The 19,528-nt window shown below is 44.2% G+C and overlaps 1 protein-coding gene across 3 annotated transcripts in view; it reads left to right on the forward strand.

The window, feature by feature from the left end:
* Nucleotides 1-19,528, forward strand: part of HDX (highly divergent homeobox) — a 115,079-nt gene that overhangs the window by 10,438 nt on the left and 85,113 nt on the right. Inside the window, exons 2-4 of one of the 3 annotated variants that reach the window (XM_073598092.1) lie at nt 5,454-5,563; nt 9,487-9,636; nt 14,140-15,240. In XM_073598092.1, the coding sequence (XP_073454193.1) occupies nt 5,495-5,563; nt 9,487-9,636; nt 14,140-15,240 (1,320 nt within the window). In that variant the 5' untranslated portion in view covers nt 5,454-5,494. The remainder of the gene's footprint in view (nt 1-5,453; nt 5,564-9,486; nt 9,637-14,139; nt 15,241-19,528) is intronic. The other 2 variants (XM_073598093.1, XM_073598094.1) reach the window with 2 other exon arrangements.

Here is a 19,528-nt window from a genome sequence, read left to right on the forward strand (position 1 = left end):
TATACTCATCCCCCAAACACCAATCTACCCCCACTCTCTATATACTGATCCCCCAAACACCGATCTACCCCCACCCCCATATACGGATCCCCCAAACACCGATCTACCCCCATATACGGATCCCCCAAACACCGATCTACCCCCACCCTCCATATACTGATCCCCTAAAAAACACCAATCTACCCCCACCCTCCATATACTGATCCCCCAAACACCAATGTACCCCCACCCTCCTTATACTGATCCCCCAAACACCGATCTACCCCCACCCTCCACATACTGATCCTTCCAAACACTGATCTACCCCCACCCTACATATACTGATCCCCCAAACACCAATCTACCCCCACCCTCCATATACTGATCCCCCAAACACCGATCTACCCCCACCCCCATATACTGATCCCCCAAACATCAATCTACCCCCACCCTCCATATACTGATCCCCCAAACACTGATGTACCCCCACCCTCCATATACTGATCCCCCAAACACCAATCTACCCCCACCCTCCATATACTGATCCCCCAAACACTGATGTACCCCCACCCTCTATATACTGATCCCCCAAACACCGATCTACCCCCACCCCCATATACTGATCCCCCAAACACCAATCTACCCCCACCCTCCATATACTGATCCCCCAAACACCGATCTACCCCCACCCTCCATATACTGATCCCCCAAACATCAATCTACCCCCACCCTCCTTATACTGATCCCCCAAACACCGATCTACCCCCACCCTCCATATACTGATCCCCCAAACACCGATCTACCCCCACCCTCCACATACTGATCCTTCCAAACACTGATCTACCCCCACCCTCCATATACTGATCCCCCAAACACCGATCTACCCCCACCCTACATATACTGATCCCCCAAACACTGATGTACCCCCACCCCCCATATACTGATCCCCCAAACACTGATGTACCCCCACCCCCCATATACTGATCCCCCAAACACTGATCTACCCCCACCCTCCATATACTGATCCCCCAAACACTGATCTACCCCCACCCCCCATATACTGATCCCCCAAACACCGATCTACCCCCACCCCCATATACTGATCCCCCAAACACCAATCTACCCCCAGCCCCATTTACTGATCCCCCAAACACCGATCTACCCCCACCCTCCATATACTGATCCCCCCCAAACACCGATCTACCCCCACCCTCCATATACTGATCCCCCCCAAACACCGATCTACCCCCACCCTCCATATACTGATCCCCCAAACACCGATCTACCCCCACCCTCCATATACTGATCCCCCAAACACCGATCTACCCCCACCCTCCATATACTCATCCCCCCAAACACCGATCTACCCCCACCCTCCATATACTGATCCCCCAAACACTGATGTACCCCCACCCCCATATACTGATCCCCCAAACACCGATCTACCCCCACCCTCCATATACTCATCCCCCAAACACTGATCTACCCCCACCCTACATATACTGATCCCCCAAACACCGATATACCCCCACCCTCCATATACTGATCCCCCAAACACTGATCTACCCCCACCCTCCATATACTGATCCCCCAAACACCAATCTACCCCCACCCTACATATACTGATCCCCCAAACACCGATATACCCCCACCCTCCATATACTGATCCCCCAAACACTGATCTACCCCCACCCTCCATATACTGATCCCCCAAACACCGATCTACCCCCACCCTCCATATACTCATCCCCCAAACACCGATCTACCCCCACCCTCCATATACTGATCCCCCAAACACTGATGTACCCCCACCCCCATATACTGATCCCCCAAACACCGATCTACCCCCACCCTCCATATACTCATCCCCCAAACACTGATCTACCCCCACCCTACATATACTGATCCCCCAAACACCGATATACCCCCACCCTCCATATACTGATCCCCCAAACACTGATCTACCCCCACCCTCCATATACTGATCCCCCAAACACCAATCTACCCCCACCCTACATATACTGATCCCCCAAACACCGATATACCCCCACCCTCCATATACTGATCCCCCAAACACTGATCTACCCCCACCCTCCATATACTGATCCCCCAAACTCATCGGCCTCCCCTACAAATCCCCGTCACTGGAATACAAGGATCGGGATCATGAGACCTCATCTTTGTCAATTGATTCTGTTTATAAAATATTTGTAGATTTTATGTAAGAAAAATGTATGGAAATGTTTCACAAGACAATGTAGCCAGTCTTGTCGGTTTATTCCTGATACATCGGGGGGGGGGGGGGGTAGGTCCCTTGTACCTCTGTGTTGCCACACACAAGCCAGTCCAAAATGACAGAATGCATAGGGAAGAGAAGAGCCAATGACTGCAGTGGATTGTGCGCTACATTGTGTTGGGTTGGAGAATTGAAGGTTTATCTATGATGGATACGTATTGTCTCAGGTGAGGTGAGGTGAGCGCCCCCCTGAGGTCCTGCAGATAGTCCAGGTTCAAAAAACTTTATTTTTTATCACATAGGCGACCAAAAGTCCTCCACGTGATACTATGACAGGTTCTCTTTAATGAAACCTCCCCTGCCCCTCTATTGATGTCGTCAGCTTCTTCCCCACCACAGCAGCCAGGAAAAAGTGACATCCAAACCTGGAAGTGATAAAATTCATGTGGGATGGCTAATCCCGGGAAAATTGATGGGGAGGGGGGGGGGGCATGAAGGGGAGCATGGAAACAATTGGGCAGCTGTGAGTCCGTTGGTGGAGCAGGGAAGTGGTACCACAAATACCACCATTGCATTCCAAGGATCCCACTAAAAAGGATTCTGTGAGATTCCATTGAGATCAATGTGTCTCCATCCCCATCAGAATACACGGATCAGCACTACAGCCAGTTGGCTGCAGCGGCTGATCGCATTCTGGTTTTCCAGAAGGACCATTGGACAGAAGCCAGCCAGAGAGGGGAAGACACACATGGAAATGTCAATACATGTATACCCTGCTTTATAATTAGGACAGGTTAGGGTTGAGATGGGTTAGGGGTTAGGATTGGTTAGGGCTGAGGATAAAGATGGGTGCAAGGTTAGGACTGGCTAGGGTTTTGGACGAATTAGTGGTTAGGGTTAAGACAGGTCAGCAGTTAGGATGGGTTAGGGTTATGATAGGTTGGAGTTTAGGGTTAGAATGGATTAGGGCTGATGACAGGTTAGGATTAGGACCGCTTAGAGGTTAGGATGGGTTAAGGCTTAGGACTGGTTAGGGTTAGGATCGGTTAGAGGTTAGGATGGGTTAAGGCTTAGAACTGGTTAGGGTTAGGATGAGTTAGTACAGGTTGGGGTTAGGACTGATTAGAGGTTAGGGTTAGAATGGATTAAGGCTTAGGACAGATTGGAGATTAGGGTTAGGACTGGTTAGGTTAGGACTGGTTAGGGTTAGGACAGATTGGAGGTTAGGGTTAGGACTGGTTAGGGTTAGGACAGGTTAGGGATAGGACAGGTTGAAGGTTAGGACAGATTGGAGGTTAGGACTGGTTAGGGTTGGACAGGTTAGGGTTAGGACAGGTTAGGGTTAGGACTGGTTGGAGGTTAGGACTGGTTAGGGTTAGGACAGGTTGGGATTAGGACGGGTTAGAGGTTAGGGTTAAAATGGATTAAGGCTTAGGACAGGTTAGGGTTAGGACTGGTTGGAGGTTAGGACTGGTTAGGGTTAGGACAGATTGGAGGTTAGGGTTAGGACAGGTTAGGGATAGGACAGGTTGGAGGTTAGGACAGATTGGAGGTTAGGACTGGTTAAGGTTAGGACAGGTTAGGGTTAGGACAGATTGGAGGTTAGGGTTAGGACAGGTTAGAGTTAGGACTGGTTGGAGGTTATAACTGGTTAGGGTTAGGACTGGTTAGGGTTAGGACTGGTTAGGGTTAGAACAGGTTTGGGGTTAGGGTTAGGGCTGGTTAGGGTTAGGACAGGTTGGAGGTTAGGATTAGGACTGGTTAGGATTAGGACTGGTTAGGGTTAGGACTGGTTAGGGTTAGGACTGGTTAGAGGTTAGGGTTAGAGTGGATTAAGGCTTAGGACAGGTTAGGGTTAGGACAGGTTAGAGGTTAAGATGGGTTAAGGCTTAGAACTGGTTAGGGTTAGGACGAGTTAGGACAGGTTGGGGTTAGGACTGGTTAGAGGTTAGGGTTAGAATGGATTAAGGCTTAGGACAGGTCAGGGTTAGGACTAGTTGGAGGTTAGGACTGGTTAGGGTTAGGACTGGTTAGGGTTAGGACAGGTTAGAGGTTAGGGTTAAGACTGGTTAGGGTTAGGATAGATTGGAGGGTAGAACAGGTTAGGGTCAGGACAGATTAGGGTTAGGACAGGTTAGGGTTAGGAAAGGTTGGAGGTTAGGGTTAGGACTGGTTAGGGTTAGGAAAGGTTGGAGGTTAGGGTTAGGACTGGTTAGGGTTAGCACAGATTGGAGGTTAGGGTTAGGACTGTTTAGGGTTAGGACAGGTTGGAGGTTAGGGTTAGGACTGGTTAGGGTTAGGACTGGTTAGGGTTAGGACAGGTTAGGGTTAGGACAGGTTGGAGGTTAGGGTTAGGACGGGTTGGGATTAGGACAGATTGGAGGTTAGGACTGGTTAGGGTTAGGACTGGTTAGGGTTGGGACTGGTTAGGGTTGGGACTGGGTAGGGTTGGGACTGGTTAAGGTTAGGACAGGTTGGAGGTTAGGGTTAGAATGGATTAAGGTTTAGGACAGGTTAGGATGGGTTAAGGATTCGGACCGTAGGATTCGGCTAAATTAGAGGTTAGGGTTGGACGGGTTAGGAGTTAGGATGAGTTTGGTTAGTGAATAGGAGTAACAAGAGTACAAGAGATACAGACACAGGTATGCAGATGGTGTCCAGGTTTATAGAAATGTATCCCATTCTTCGGGTATTTTAAAAGACCAGAATAAGTAGATTTAATAAACTAATTATGGTGTTAAAGTAGAACTCTGTCCTCTCATAAAAGAAGAAAAAAAAAAAGGTTCTGCTGCCTGTAATTCCAAGACTATCCACACTTACAGATTTTTCTGAGTCCCCTTACAAAGTCCCACAAGTATCTGTTGATCCGACCAATAAATAGGGTGTGCCTACTTGTACTGCAGTGGGAGGAGAGTATAATGCAGGGGGCGTGACTACCAGCTATATCCCTGCTGATTCCTAAGCCTGTAGCTGGTCAATCAGCACCTGACCACACCTAGGCCCCACCCACTGCTTTCTGGATTGACAGCACTGCCTCTGCTGCTCAAAACCACGCCCACTGTGAGCTGCAGTGCCTGGGAGGGGGAAGCGCATGAGACATTGGGTAGATGGGGTTCCAGGTGATTGATAATAATACAGGTGATTGATAATAATAATCTATAGTGTGCACTCTGGGCTGGGGTCAGGATTATATAAATGTTATTGGCCTCTGTTCACAAAATACATTGTTGTCTTTTAGGAACGCAGGATTTGCACCAGTGACGCAGCTACGTTTTGAGGATGGAGGGCGGGGTCGCCCCCAACGTTGGGGAGGTCACCTCTACGGGTTCTCAGGGATACCAGCCAGAGGTACATCACGTTCACATATATACTGTATATACACACACCACAGACAAGTAGACGGCTTTAGAGGGTGGTGGCCTGGCCTTACTTCCAGGACTGAACTTTGTATGGAAGTCCTGGTTGTCCCTTATAATGTCCTATCACAGTAAAGTCTTCTTAATTCAGAAGGTCACATTCCATCTTATTTCCCCCTCAAAAAAAGGATTATTCCTAAATCCAGAACAGTGGGCGGAGCCAAGCAAATCACACCTTTATGTCCTATCAGCCACATACACATCTGGTGCATAGTGCAAATCCAGCCTAATATTACAGAACAATTGCAGACAACTTTTTTTTTTGATTGAAAGTCTCCAGACCTAAACCCTATTGATCATCTGTGGGACATCCTCAAACGGAAGGTGGAAGAGTGCAAGGTCTCTAACATCCACCAGCTCTGTGATGTCATCATGGAGGAGGGGAAGAGGACTCCAGTGACAACCTGTGAAGCTCTGGTGACCTCCATGCCCAAGAGGGTTAAGGCAGTGCTGGAAAATAATGGTGGCCACACAAAATATTGACACTTTGGGCCCAATTTGGAGATTTTCACTTAGGGGTGTACTGACTTTTGTTGCCAGCGGTTTAGACATTAATGGCTGTGTGTTGAGTTATTTTGAGGGGACAGTAAATTTACACTGTTATACAAGCTGTACACTCACTACTTTACATTGTAGACAAGTGTCATTTCTTCAGTGTTGTCACATGAAAAGATAGAAGAAAAGATTTACACAAATGTCACTGAGGGGTGCACTTACTTTTGTGAGATATTGTGTGTGTGTATATATATATATAATAGAGAGAGAGTAAAAGAGAACCTGTAATCTTTTAGAGTATTTTTTAATATAGTCAGGTGATGAAAATGATACAATTTGTATCAATAATCTCATATACAGTAAGTCTTGCTTCTCATGGTGTGTCCTGTACATGGGGGGAGGGCGGTGAGGGGGCGGTGAGGGGGAGGGGAGGGGGGGGGGCGTTATTGATCTTCTCACCTACCAGACAATGTTCTATCTAAATGTAATTGGCTTCCCTGCAATCTCTAATGATGTCAAACAGCCACAATGCACACAACAGGCAGAGACCATGTGATCCTTGCCTAGGCGGTAAGTGACATGATGGAGATTATTGGAGCATTATTATTATTTATTAGTAATGGTGATCGATGACCTGCTGTACGATTAAAGTGGCATTCTGGCTATACACTTAACGAGCTTTAAAACTGCCCCCCCCCCCCCCCCCCCCCATAATACCTATGCGGTGTATATATTCACCTATTTTCAACCTGCTGGGGTCCGTCCACGTGATCTCCTGTGTCAGACAGTGGCAGCTGCAGGGGAGAGGAGGGAGCACCCACAACAGCTGGTAAGGCCTGGAGCGGTGACGTCATCCATAGGCTCCCATGTCCCAGCCATTTTCGGCGCTCCCTCCTCTCCCCTGCAGCCGCTGACACAGGAGAGCCGAATCATGTGACCGGACCTGAGTGGGCTGATAATAGGTAAGTATTATACACCTTTCTTACACAGGTTAGTCAGCATAGGTGTAAGGAGGGGGGAGGGGACATTTTTATGGCTAGTTGGTTGTTTACCACTTTAAAGTGCAAATCACGCCATTTTTTTTTCTGGTTTTGGATGGAGGAGAAAAAGAATTAGAACCCCTGTCTGTTGTTGTGTTTTTTTTGTTTTTTTTTGGTTTTTTTACTGCTATCTGCGGTTCCATTAGAACATTTTCCCTCACTTCCTATCGTGGTGACAACATTTCCACTATACAGGAAGTAAGGGGACATCTGCAACGGGGACACAGACAGGAAGAACCGTCTATAGGATAAGAAATAGAAGTGCCGCTCCACCTATAAAAGTCCAGAAAGTCCAGAATTATACTTTATTTAACATCACCGACACGTTTCACCCCCCCTTCTTCAGGGCTATAAACATGTAACATCTAAGTAACCTAAAAATTCACAAACAGTGACTGACACATATAAATATGTATTATAAAGAACTCAGAAAATGTCATAACAATAATAAATAAAGTTCTCAAAGTTAATAATAATTTGAAAAAATTGTAAAAAATAAAAAAATGAATAAATAAAGATAAATTAAAATTCATTAAAAAAAAAATTATATAGCTATCTCTATCTATCTATCTATCTATCTATCTATCTATCTATCTATCTATCTATCTATCTATCTATCTATCTATCTATCTATCTATCGATAGATAGAGATATATATATATATATATATATATATATATATATATATATATATATATATATATATATAAAATAAAATTATTAAGTCACTTCTAGTCTCATCCTTATATCCTTATGATAGATAGATAAACTATCATAAGGATGAGACTAGAAGTAACTTAATTATTTTATTATAATTATTTTTTTATTAATTTTAATTTAAATATGGAATAATATATGTAAATAATTAATAAACAGAACTCAAAAAAAAGTAACAAAATAAAAAAATAAACAATAACAATTAAAAAAAATAAATTTAAAATTATAAAAAAAAATTAAAATTAAAATGTAATTGATCTGTTCAATAGAGAGATAGTTTATCTATCTATCACTCTATCATAAGGATAAGATTAGAAGTAACTTAATTATTTTGTTATAAATTTTTTTTATTAGTTTTTATTAGTTTTAATTTAAATATGAATATATGTAAATAATAAAACAGACCTAAAAAAATGTAACAATAAAAAAAATAAAATAAACAATAACAATTAAAAAATGAAATTCAAATTAATGTTAAAATATAAAAATGAATTTAAAATTAAAATTGGTCTAGTCAATAGATAGAGTGATAGATAGTTTATCTATCTATTGACTAGCCCAATTTTATTTTAATTTTAAACTCATTTTTATTTTTTAAAATTAATTTGAATTTCCCTTTTTAATTGTTATTGCTTATTTTTTTTTTTTTTTTTATTGATTATTTTTTTTAGGTCTGTTTTTATTAATTTTTTACATATATTCATATTTAAATTAAAACTAATAAAAACATTTATAATAAAATAATTAAGTTACTTCTAGTTCTCCTTATGATAGTTTATCTATCACTCTATCTCTCTATTGAATAGATCAATTATATTTTAACTTTTAATTCATTTTAATTTTTTTAATAATTTGAATTTATTTTTTAATTGTTATTTTTTATTTTATTTATTGTTTTGTTAAAATTTTTTGAGTTCTGTTTATTAATTATTTACATATAATAATCCGTATTTATCATTCGTATTTTTGTGTTTGGATAAAACATGGATTATTTTACTGTTTTTCTTAATATTTATAGCCCTGAAGAAGGGGAAACCCCCGAAACACGTTGACTTTTTTTGGTGATTTTAACTAAAATATGATTCTGGAATGTTATACATGGGGGGGGGGCTTTTATTTCTCATCCTGTGGTCCCTTTTTCCACCCGTGGATTAAAAAAAGCTACCAGTCCACTCCAATACACCTTGAGTAATCCAGCCAGAAGAACTATTGAGAATTAAAGAGCTGACAGGGGTACTAGCCCTCACCTACTCCATTCAAGAAAAAGCATTTTTATTTCTGTCTGTGTCCTTGTTGCAGATTTTTCCCTCACTTCCTGTCTAGTAAAACGTTGTCACCAGAACAGGAAGTGAGGGGAAATCTCTCTAACAGAGCCCCGGATAGCAGTAAAAACCTAAAAAAGGGTTCTAAACCCCCACCCCTCCCCCACACACTCCCTCCATAACTAAGAAAAAAAAAACAAGTTTTGGCTGGAGTCCCATAAATAGGAACAGGTCCACTTTACCAGCTGGCTCCTCCTCCTCCTAGACGGGTTTACACTGTTGTTGTGACATCTGAACATTTTGGTGCCGGCAGTGACACGAATCGCTTCCTGCCCCCCCAGCAGATGAACCTTCGCTCTGTGTTCACGGCGGAGCAGCAGAGAACGTTGCAGCGCTACTATGAGAACGGAATGACCAATCAGAGCAAAAGCTGCTTCCAGCTCATCCTGCAGTGCGCGCAAGAGACCAAACTGGACTTCAGCGTGGTGCGGGTGAGTAGGTGGGGGTGTTCATTATGGGTGGATAATGGATTTCCCGGGTCTTATACCTTTCCAGTAAGGAAACTTGTTGATCTGAAGTCTCACTTCTCCCGCTGCACTGCCTGTGATATGAAAGTCTACGAAAAGCCAACCCCCCCCCCCCCCCCCCCCCGTCTTGGACAGTTGAAGTGATTGGAAATGGTTAGAAGTCAGGAAAGGATGGGAAGTGAGAGGAGATCCCTTCTTAGACCGTTGCCCCAAGAATGGGGGTCTCCATCGGAAGACTTCCTCTAGACCAGTGATGGTGAAGGATGGGGGTCTCCATTGGAAGACCTCCTTTAGACCAGTGATGGTGAACCTTGGCACCCCCAGATGTTTTGGAACTACATTTCCCATGATGCTCATGCACTCTGCAGTGTAGTGGAGCATCATGGGGAACCATCACTGGTCTAGAGGAAGTCTGCTAATGGAGACCCCCATCCTTCACCATCACTGGTCTAGAGGAAGTCTTCCGATGGAGACCCCCATCTTTCACCATCACTGGTCTAGAGGAAGTCTTCCGATGGAGACCCCCATCCTTCACCATCACTGGTCTAGAGGAAGTCTTCCGATGGAGACCCCCATCCTTCACCATCACTGGTCTAGAGGAAGTCTTCCGATGGAGACCCCCATCCTTCACCATCACTGGTCTAGAGGAAGTCTTCCGATGGAGACCCCCCATCCTTCACCATCACTGGTCTAGAGGAAGTCTTCCGGTGGAGACCCCCATGCTTGGTACAACTGTCTAAGAAGGGATCTCCTCTCACTCATCACTGCTCTAGACCAAGGGTCTCCAAACTATGGTCCTCCAGTTGTTCAGGAACTACAATTCCCATCGTGCCTAGTCATTTCTGTGAATGTCAGAGTTTTACAATGCCTCATGGGAAGTGTAGTTCCGCAATATCTGGGGGTGCCAAGGTTCACCATCAGTGGTCTAGAGGAAGTCTTCCGATGGAGACCCCCATCCTTCACCATCAGTGGTCTAGAGGAAGTCTTCCGATGGAGACCCCTATCCTTCACCATCACTGGTCTAGAGGAAGTCTTCCGATGTTGACCCCAATCCTTGGGACAACAGTCTAAGAAGGGATCTCCTCTTACTCATCACTGCTCTAGACCAAGGGTCTCCAAACTATGGTCGTCCTGTTGTTCAGGAACTACAATTCCCATCGTGCCTAGTCATTTCTGTGGATGTCAGAGTTTTGCAATGCCTCATGGGAAGTGTAGTTCCGTAACATCTGGGGGTGCCAAGGTTCACCATCACTGGTCTAGAGGAAGTCTTCCGATGGAGACCCCCATCCTTCACCATCACTGGTCTAGGGGAAGTCTTCCAATGGAGACCCCCCCATCCTTGGGACAATGGTCCAAAAAGGGATCTCCTCTCACTCATCACTGCTCTAGACCAAGGGTCTCCAAACTATGGTCCTCCAGTTGTTCAGGAACTACAATTCCCATCATGCCTAGTCATTTCTGTGAATGTCAGAGTTTTACAATGCCTCATGGGAAGTGTAGTTCCGCAACAGCTGGAGGGCCATAGTTTGGAGATCCCTGCTCTAGACCATGGGTGCTCAATGTGTGGTCCTCCAGCTGTTGTGGAACTACAAGTCCCATCATGCCTTTGGGAGTCATGCTTGTAACGATCAGCCTTGCAATGCCTCATGGAACTAGTAGTTCTGCAACAGCTGGAGGGCCACCGGTTGAGCACCCATGCGCTAGAGACTCTTGTTCTGGTGGCGAGTGTAACATATTTTAGAATTCCCCTTAATTTTTTTCGTTACCAGGGATAAGAGAGGTGAATCTCTATAGTGAGGACATGGATATTAACAAATCTCCCCGGGGGGGGGCATAGACATTAATAAAAAAAACAGACAGGGGTTCTAACTCTTCCTCGCTCCATCCAAAGCAACAAAGGTGACTTTAGATACATTGTAAGCTTTAGTCCGCTACAAATGTATACACCATTGGGGGGTTGATTTACTGAAACTGGAGAGTGCAAAATCTGGTGCGGCTCTGTGTGGGAACCAATCAGCTTCTCACTTCAGCTTGTTCAATGAAGCTTTGGCAATTAAACCTGGAAGCTGATTGGTCTCTCAGATTTTGCACTTTCCAGTTTTAGTAAATCAGCCCCATACAGTGGGGGGGGGGGGGGAGTAACGATCGTCTCCCCTGCAGATTGTGTAAGTTTGGCCACTTACATAGAAATGAAGGGTCTATAATTTTTATCATAGGTGTATTTTATATGATAGAGACAGAATATCAACCAAAAATCCAGAAAAAACACACAATACAAATGTTATAAATGGAGTTGCAGTTCAGTGAGTAAAATAAGTATTTGACCCCCAAGCAAAACACGCCTTGGAGAAACCCTTGCTGGCGATCACAGAGGTCAGACGTTTCTTGTAGTTGGTGACCAGGTTTGCACACATCTCAGGAGGGATTTTGGTCCACTCTGTGGTCCTGGTCCACCCTGCTCTGTGAGTGGGAAACATCCCAACACAACTTGACTGGTAACACCGTACATCAGGAGAATAGGGGGAAGATACATCATGACTCTTTAAGGGTGGATTTATTGATAAAGGGGGTATAAGAAATGAGCCACCCCCCCATGTGTAGACCATGGTGGGTGTGGCCAGAGCTTCTCCCTGAGGGTCCGCCTAAAGAGAACCTGTCCTTAAATGCAATCCTAGAGCTGTTTTCAATGTCTTCCTGGGATGGGTAACAGCCAATAAAAAGATCAGAGATACTTAGATAAGATCGGAAATTGATCAAATTGGTATTGGAGCTGGGAGCCTCTAATAAATGCACCATTTCCTTTAAATATGACGAAACAATGTATACCCAAAGAGCACGAAAGTGGAGTTTTAAGGTGCAGAAAAATCAATCAAAAAGCAAAATTTACAAAAAAATATAGAAAATTTTATTACATAGATATTATAAAACAATTTAGAAAATTTTTGGCCATATCGACCCAATAGTCAAGGTACAAAAGTGTGATTGCCTCTACATGTTTCACCACAAACGTGGCTTGGCACAGACGTTCCCCATAAAAACCTCTTGATGGGTCCAGGGGATCATTTGGAACTAAGATCATTTTGAAAGGTACAAAAGTGTGATTGCCTCGACATGTTTCACCACAAACGTGGCTTCTTCTGGAGCTTTTGTAGAACCTCGTTACTTTAATATTTGCCACCTTTTCAAAATGATCTTGGTTCCAAATGATCCCCCTGGACCCATCAAGAGGTTTTTGACTGTGGCCATCCACACTGTTACCAGTAAGGCTCTTAACTCGTTTTGAAAGGGTTTATCCCTTGTGATAGATTGAAACAAGTTTTTCAATCTTCACTGGTTAAAGAGGTGTCGTGCTGACACTGAGCCGAGGAACAGTGGTAAACTAGAAAGAGGGAAGTGCTCAGGTGGCATATTTACCCTGTAAATTTGCTGGCATCAGAGGAGGTTTATATATACGGAAAAGGGTTGAAACATTGATCGATCGATTCATTAAAACTCCTTGAAACACTAGAGGTGCTGCTATAGGGCAATGCCTCTTATTTGGCACAGACGTTCCCCATAAAAACCTCTTGATGGGTCTAGGGGGATCATTTGGAACCAAGATCATTTTGAAAGGTGGCAAATATTAAAGTAACAAGGTTCTACAAAAGCTCCAGAAGAAGCCACGTTTGTGGTGAAACATGTAGAGGCAATCACACTTCTGTACCTTTCAAAATGATCTTGGTTCCAAAATGATCCCCTGGACCCATCAAGAGGTTTTTATGGGGAACGTCTGTGCCAAGCCACGTTTGTGGTGAAACATGTAGAGGCAATCACACTTTTGTACCTTGACCATTGGGTCGATATGGCCTAAATTTTATAAATCGGTTGAAAAATATCTATGTAATAAAATTTTCTATATTTTTTTTGTAAATTTTGCTTTTTGATTGATTTTTCTGCACCTTAAAAATCCAATTTTGTGCTCTTTGGGTATACATTGTTTAGATAAGATCAGAGTTCACACTGGCTGATCCTCCCATTCAACGAGGTCATGTGACTTCGTGCCAAGGACTTTAGACGTGGTGACAGTACTGAAGGGGAACCTGGAGGCTGCAGTTTCTCCAGAAAAGGTAAGTTTTTCATCCCTTTCTAGTACAGTTCATTTATCCATCCCAGAACGATTGTTTAATTGGGTATATAGGTCCTCTTTAAGTAGTACAGCCAAGAATTGCCCTCTGAGTCCCTCCTTCTAAATCAATGTTGACAGCTGCCACATCACAATGTATTATTGAAGTTCAGTATTTATAACGTTATAACAATGGGTTGTGTCATGGTCAGACCAAATCCCTAGGTTCCAGTCATGTTGGTCATTTAGAAGTTTTGATGGGCTGGTTGGAGGTCTGGGAAGTTAGGTGGAGTCTGATATTCCATAGATTGTCCTCAACAATGATATTAGACCCGTGATATTGTTATTGTTTGTCATCTCCACAGACCTGGGTCGGGAATAAACGAAGGAAGATGAGTAGTAAAAGCTACGCAGAGCCCAACTCCCAGCTACAAGTACCAATGTCCAGCTCTCCATCGCGCCCTCCAGAAGGAACCATCAGGAATATGCCAAATCTCTCCCGTAACCCGCCCCCTCGAACCTCCTCCAACAACGATTTGATCATGACCTGTGTGTACAGCCCAAACAACTCATCCTCCCGATCGGGGATCAGTCCGCAGACCACCACGCCTAAAACCGAACTACTGAAGCCAACAATGCCAAGGCCACCACCAAGGAATGAGGCAGAGTTTCTCAAACTTCAGACTCCTCCTCAGAGACAAGGTTCCTTGGTAAAGAACTCCATGGATGAGAAGGCCATGATGTTATCACGGCAGCCCAGTGGGGCAAATCCTTCAAACCCTATGTATGCCAAGAAAAACTTTGGTGGCTCTCCTGGGCAAGTCATGGACAGGGTTGTGCCTCAAAAGACAATGTCATGGTCAATGAAGGCTGTCACAGATCTTCCTGGTGGTCAAAGGCCACACAAACCTGAGCAGCCAAGCATCAGCCCGGTGCACCATCTCTCCTCTGGGCAACGCAGCAGAGACTCTTCTTGCGGTCTGAAGAACCTGGAAATAAGAGACGTTTTTTCTCTAGCGGCCACAGATCACTCTTCCAGGACTCTCAGCACAGGGGTGGAAGAGAGGCCACGGCCAGTGGACAGCAACTGCTTTTCCATCGCTATGGAAACGGGAGATGTTGACGAATACACACGGGAAGAGGAACTGGCATCCTTGGCGGCACAGAACCAGTTGGGTTCCAGGTTTAGAGAGTGTAACAACTCGCCCCAGGCGGAGAACCCTTGCCCGTTATCGCCGGCCTCCGTGCGGCCGGGAAATGCCAAAATACTTCCAACCAATGCCAGAGACGCTCCAGAAAACACTGTCTACCACAACAATGATTACTACATGTCGCTTAATACCTCAGTGCACAACACAAACAGCGCCCAGTACCCGGTGGGGAACGCCTCCCGAAACAGTGCGCACCGACACTACAACATACACCCTCCGCAGGGGGGACTCCTACCCAACCAAAATAACTACCAGGTAAGAGGGTCACCTGTATACAGACCTTTTATAGAATGATTGTCTCCAATGTCCTACCAAGACAAGGGTGAGCTGAGCAAGGCCCCATCCTCTCAGAGAGGAGATAACTGGCCTATGTGTGATGGCCAGTAAATCCACAGATGAAAGACCTATAAAAGAGCTCTTCCACCCGCCATCCAGTCCTGAGATTTACCCGGCTTTGCCACATAACACAGCACTGTCCGACAGGGGATGGGACCTGGTCTTTCTCTGTTGCAGTTTCACTTTCACTTACAGGTCTTGTCCCTAGACCATGGCTGAACATTGAAGGCCAAAATGAACCTTCGGCTGTTTTACTTGCTGTCCAGTCCTGAGGTTTACACAGCTCTGTCACGCAACACAACCTGGTCTTGGAGGGGGGGGGAGAAGGCCTGGTTTTTCTGCGCTGCCGCTTAGACCTACCATTCTTGTCCCTCCCCCCAACCTGGGATTGGACAGTTAAAGCACAATTGGTCCTTCAATTTAAATCATCTAAATATATTGGGTGTTCTTCAAAACAAAAGGTGTGCAAAAATGAAAAAATCAAGGCAGAAAAGATCAGAAAGAACACCACATTCCAATAAACATATATAGTAAAAGAAGGGAAGGAAGGGGTAACAAGCCCCGGGACTTTAACGGTGTTCAGTAGGCAAGCAAGATACAGACACGGTAGCATCAATAAAATTTTAATTGATTTTATTATACCATTAAAAAGAACATGAGGAAATAACACCATCCATGTCAGGTCTATAGGTTCCACTTGATAGCATTTATACAAAAGATACCACTCAACATGTTTCGCTTTTGCAGCTTCTTCAGGAGTTTCTGGTAAGAAGTACGTTATGCTGGGAATAAACAAAAGACAGGGATGAGTTCTCATGTTGGATTTGTTTGTTTAAAATAAGCAAACAACGTTGTTCAATATAAGATGGATACATTTAACACAGGTTACTAGTACATATATATATTCAAAACGTATATGACCCTTTTTTATATCTATATATATACTAATAACCTGTGTTAAATATACCCATCTTATATTGAACAACGTTGTTTTCTTATTTTAAACAAACAAATCCAACATGAGAACTCATCCCTGTCCTTTGTTTATTCCCAGCATAACATACTTCTTACCAGAAACTCCTGAAGAAGCTGCAAAAGCGAAACATGTTGAGTGGTATCTTTTTGTATATATGCTATCAAGTGGAACCTATAGCCCTGACATGGATGGTGTTATTTCCTCATGTTTTTTAATTGTATAATAAAATTAATTAAAATTTTATTGATGCTACCGTGTCTCTATCTTGCTTGTCTACTGAACACCGTTAATGTCCCGGGGCTTGTTACCCCTTCCTTCCCTTCTTTTACTATAAAAAGGTGTGCAAAGTTTTACTGTTTGTCTTCCTTTTTTTAAAAGCAGCCACGTTCTGTCGGGGAAAACCTGATCATAAATTATTTTGTAAGGAATATATGATTAAATCAAATCAATTATTTGGTTTTCTGTTCCCAAAAATTAGGGGCAGTCCTCGAACTTATACCAATACTTTAATAATTATGAGACAGACCAGAAAAAAACCACAGTTCATATAAAGACACCACGAGTTTCCACCATTGTAAAGGTCACAGTATTCTCATATGAACTGTCTTTCCTAAATACAGTGCTTTGAAAAAGTATTCACACCCCTTGAAATTTCCCACATGTTGTCATGTTACAACCAAAAACGTAAATGTATTTTATTGGGATTTTATGTGATAGACCAACACAAAGTGTCACATAATTGTGAAGTGGAAGGAAAATGATAAATGATACAAATAAATACAGTCAGGTCCATAAATATTGGGACATTGACACAATTCTAATCTTTTTGGCTCTATACACCACCACAATGGATTTGAAATGAAATGAACAAGATGTGCTTTAACGGCAGACTTTCAGCTTTAATTTGAGGGTATTTACATCCAAATCAGGTGAACGGTGTAGGAATTACAACACTTTGTATATGTGCCTCCCACTTTTTAAGGGACCAAAAGTAATGGGACAGATTAACAATCATCCATCAAACTTTCACTTTTTAATACTTGGTTGCAAATCCTTTGCAGTCAATTACAGCCTGAAGTCTGGAACACATAGACATCACCAGACGCAGGGTTTCATCCCTGGTGATACTCTGCCAGGCCTCTACTGCAACTGTCTTCAGTTCCTGCTTGTTCTTGGGGCATTTTCCCTTCAGTTTTGGCAGCCATACATGCCCACGCCATGACACTACCACCACCATGCTTCACTGATGAGGTGGTATGCTTTGGATCATGAGCAGTTCCTTTCCTTCTCCATAGTCTTCTCTTCCCATCACTCTGGTACAAGTTGATCTTGGTCTCATCTGTCCATAGGATGTTGTTCCAGAACTGTGAAGGCTTTTTTAGATGTTGTTTGGCAAACTCTAATCTGGCCTTCCTGTTTTTGAGGCTCACCAATGGTTTACATCTTGTGGTGAACCCTCTGTATTCACTCTGGTGAAGTCTTCTCTTGATTGTTGACTTTGACACACATACACCTACCTCCTGGAGAGTGTTCTTCATCTGGCCAACTGTTGTGAAGGGTGTTTTCTTCACCAGGGAAAGAATTCTTCGGTCATCCACCACAGTTGTTTTCCGTGGTCTTCCGGGTCTTTTGGTGTTGCTGAGCTCACCGGTGTGTTCTTTCTTTTTAAGGATGTTCCAAACAGTTGATTTGGCCACACCTAATGTTTTTGCTATCTCTCTGATGGGTTTGTTTTGTTTTTTCAGCCTAATGATGGCTTGCTTCACTGATAGTGACAGCTCTTTGGATCTCATATTGAGAGTTGACAGAAAAAGATTCCAAATGCAAATAGCACACTTGAAATTAACTCTGGACCTTTTATCTGCTACTTGTAAATGGGATGAGGGAAGAACACACACCTGGCCATGGAACAGCTGAGCAGCCAATTGTCCCATTACTTTTGGTCCCTTAAAAAGTGAGAGGCACATATACAAAGTGTTGTAATTCCTACACCGTTCACCTGATTTTGATGTAAATACCCTCAAATTAAAGCTGAAAGTCTGCCGTTAAAGCACATCTTGTTCATTTCATTTCAAATCCATTGTGGTGGTGTATAGAGCCAAAAAGATTAGAATTGTGTCCATGTCCCAATATTTATGGACCTGACTGTATATTCAAAAAAAAAATACTCCTAATCACTCTGCTACAAGGGACAGTCCCACAGGCACACATAAACCTCAGTACAAAGGATCAATATTACAAGAATTGAACTCTTCCATTACATTTACCTTTCTGCACACATAACGTTATCACATTGTCTGAGCCTACCTTTTTAAAATAACAACCGCTCCTAAGAGTGTGAACACTTTGGTCAGGACTATGTAGAGGGAGAGAGAAAGAAAGAGGATGGGGTGAGGAGGGGGTTGGGAGAAAATGGAAGCTCAGGAAAGGGAGGATTAAGAAGGGGAAAGAGGGTGAAAGGAAAAGGGGGGTATGAGAGAGAGAGTGAAGGGGGGGGGAAGAGGGATCAAAGGGGGGGGGGAGAGATGGAAGGTATGGTAAAGAAAAGGGGGGGTGTAGCGAAAACAGGGGGGACAGAGCGAGGAGAATGAGGTAACAAAGACAGAGTGAAAGAGAGGGGCAGAAGGAGAGCGATAAGGGGGGGGGGGGGGTAGAGAGAGAGAGGGGGTGGGGGGGGAGGGATGGAAGGTATGGTAAAGGAAAGGAGGGGGGGGGTGTAGAGAAAACAGGGGGGACAGAGAGAGGAGAATGAGGTAACAAAGACGGAGTGAAAGAGAGGGGCAGAGGGAGAGAGATGGGTGGGGGGGGGGAGAAGGGGTAGAGAGAGATGGGGGGGGGGGGAGAAGGGGTAGAGAGAGATGGGGGGGGGGGGATGGGAGGGGGACAGAGGAGGAGGGGGGGAATATGTTCAGAAAGCAGAATGTGTATACAGCTCACTCACCAATAATGGACCCCCCACGGCCCAGGCTCAGTACATCTCGGGCTCCGTCACCAGTCTTGGTCTTCTCCCCCCCATGGTTGGGTAGTCTATAGGCAGCAAGCAGATAGGATCTGAGCTGACGTGGGTGCAGTGCCCACACAACTCCTACCACCTTAGGTCTGCAACCCCTAACTCCACAGGTTCAGCGTGTACAATGTAATTGTACGTGGGGGAAGTTGGAGTGTAAGTGGACACCCTCAGCTACCCCACCACCTCTCAGACCTGCAGCATAGGGCAGAGGAGGAGTTCCA

This window comes from Aquarana catesbeiana, linkage group LG09, assembly GCF_042186555.1.
Source record: "Aquarana catesbeiana isolate 2022-GZ linkage group LG09, ASM4218655v1, whole genome shotgun sequence".
NCBI lineage: Eukaryota > Metazoa > Chordata > Amphibia > Anura > Ranidae > Aquarana > Aquarana catesbeiana.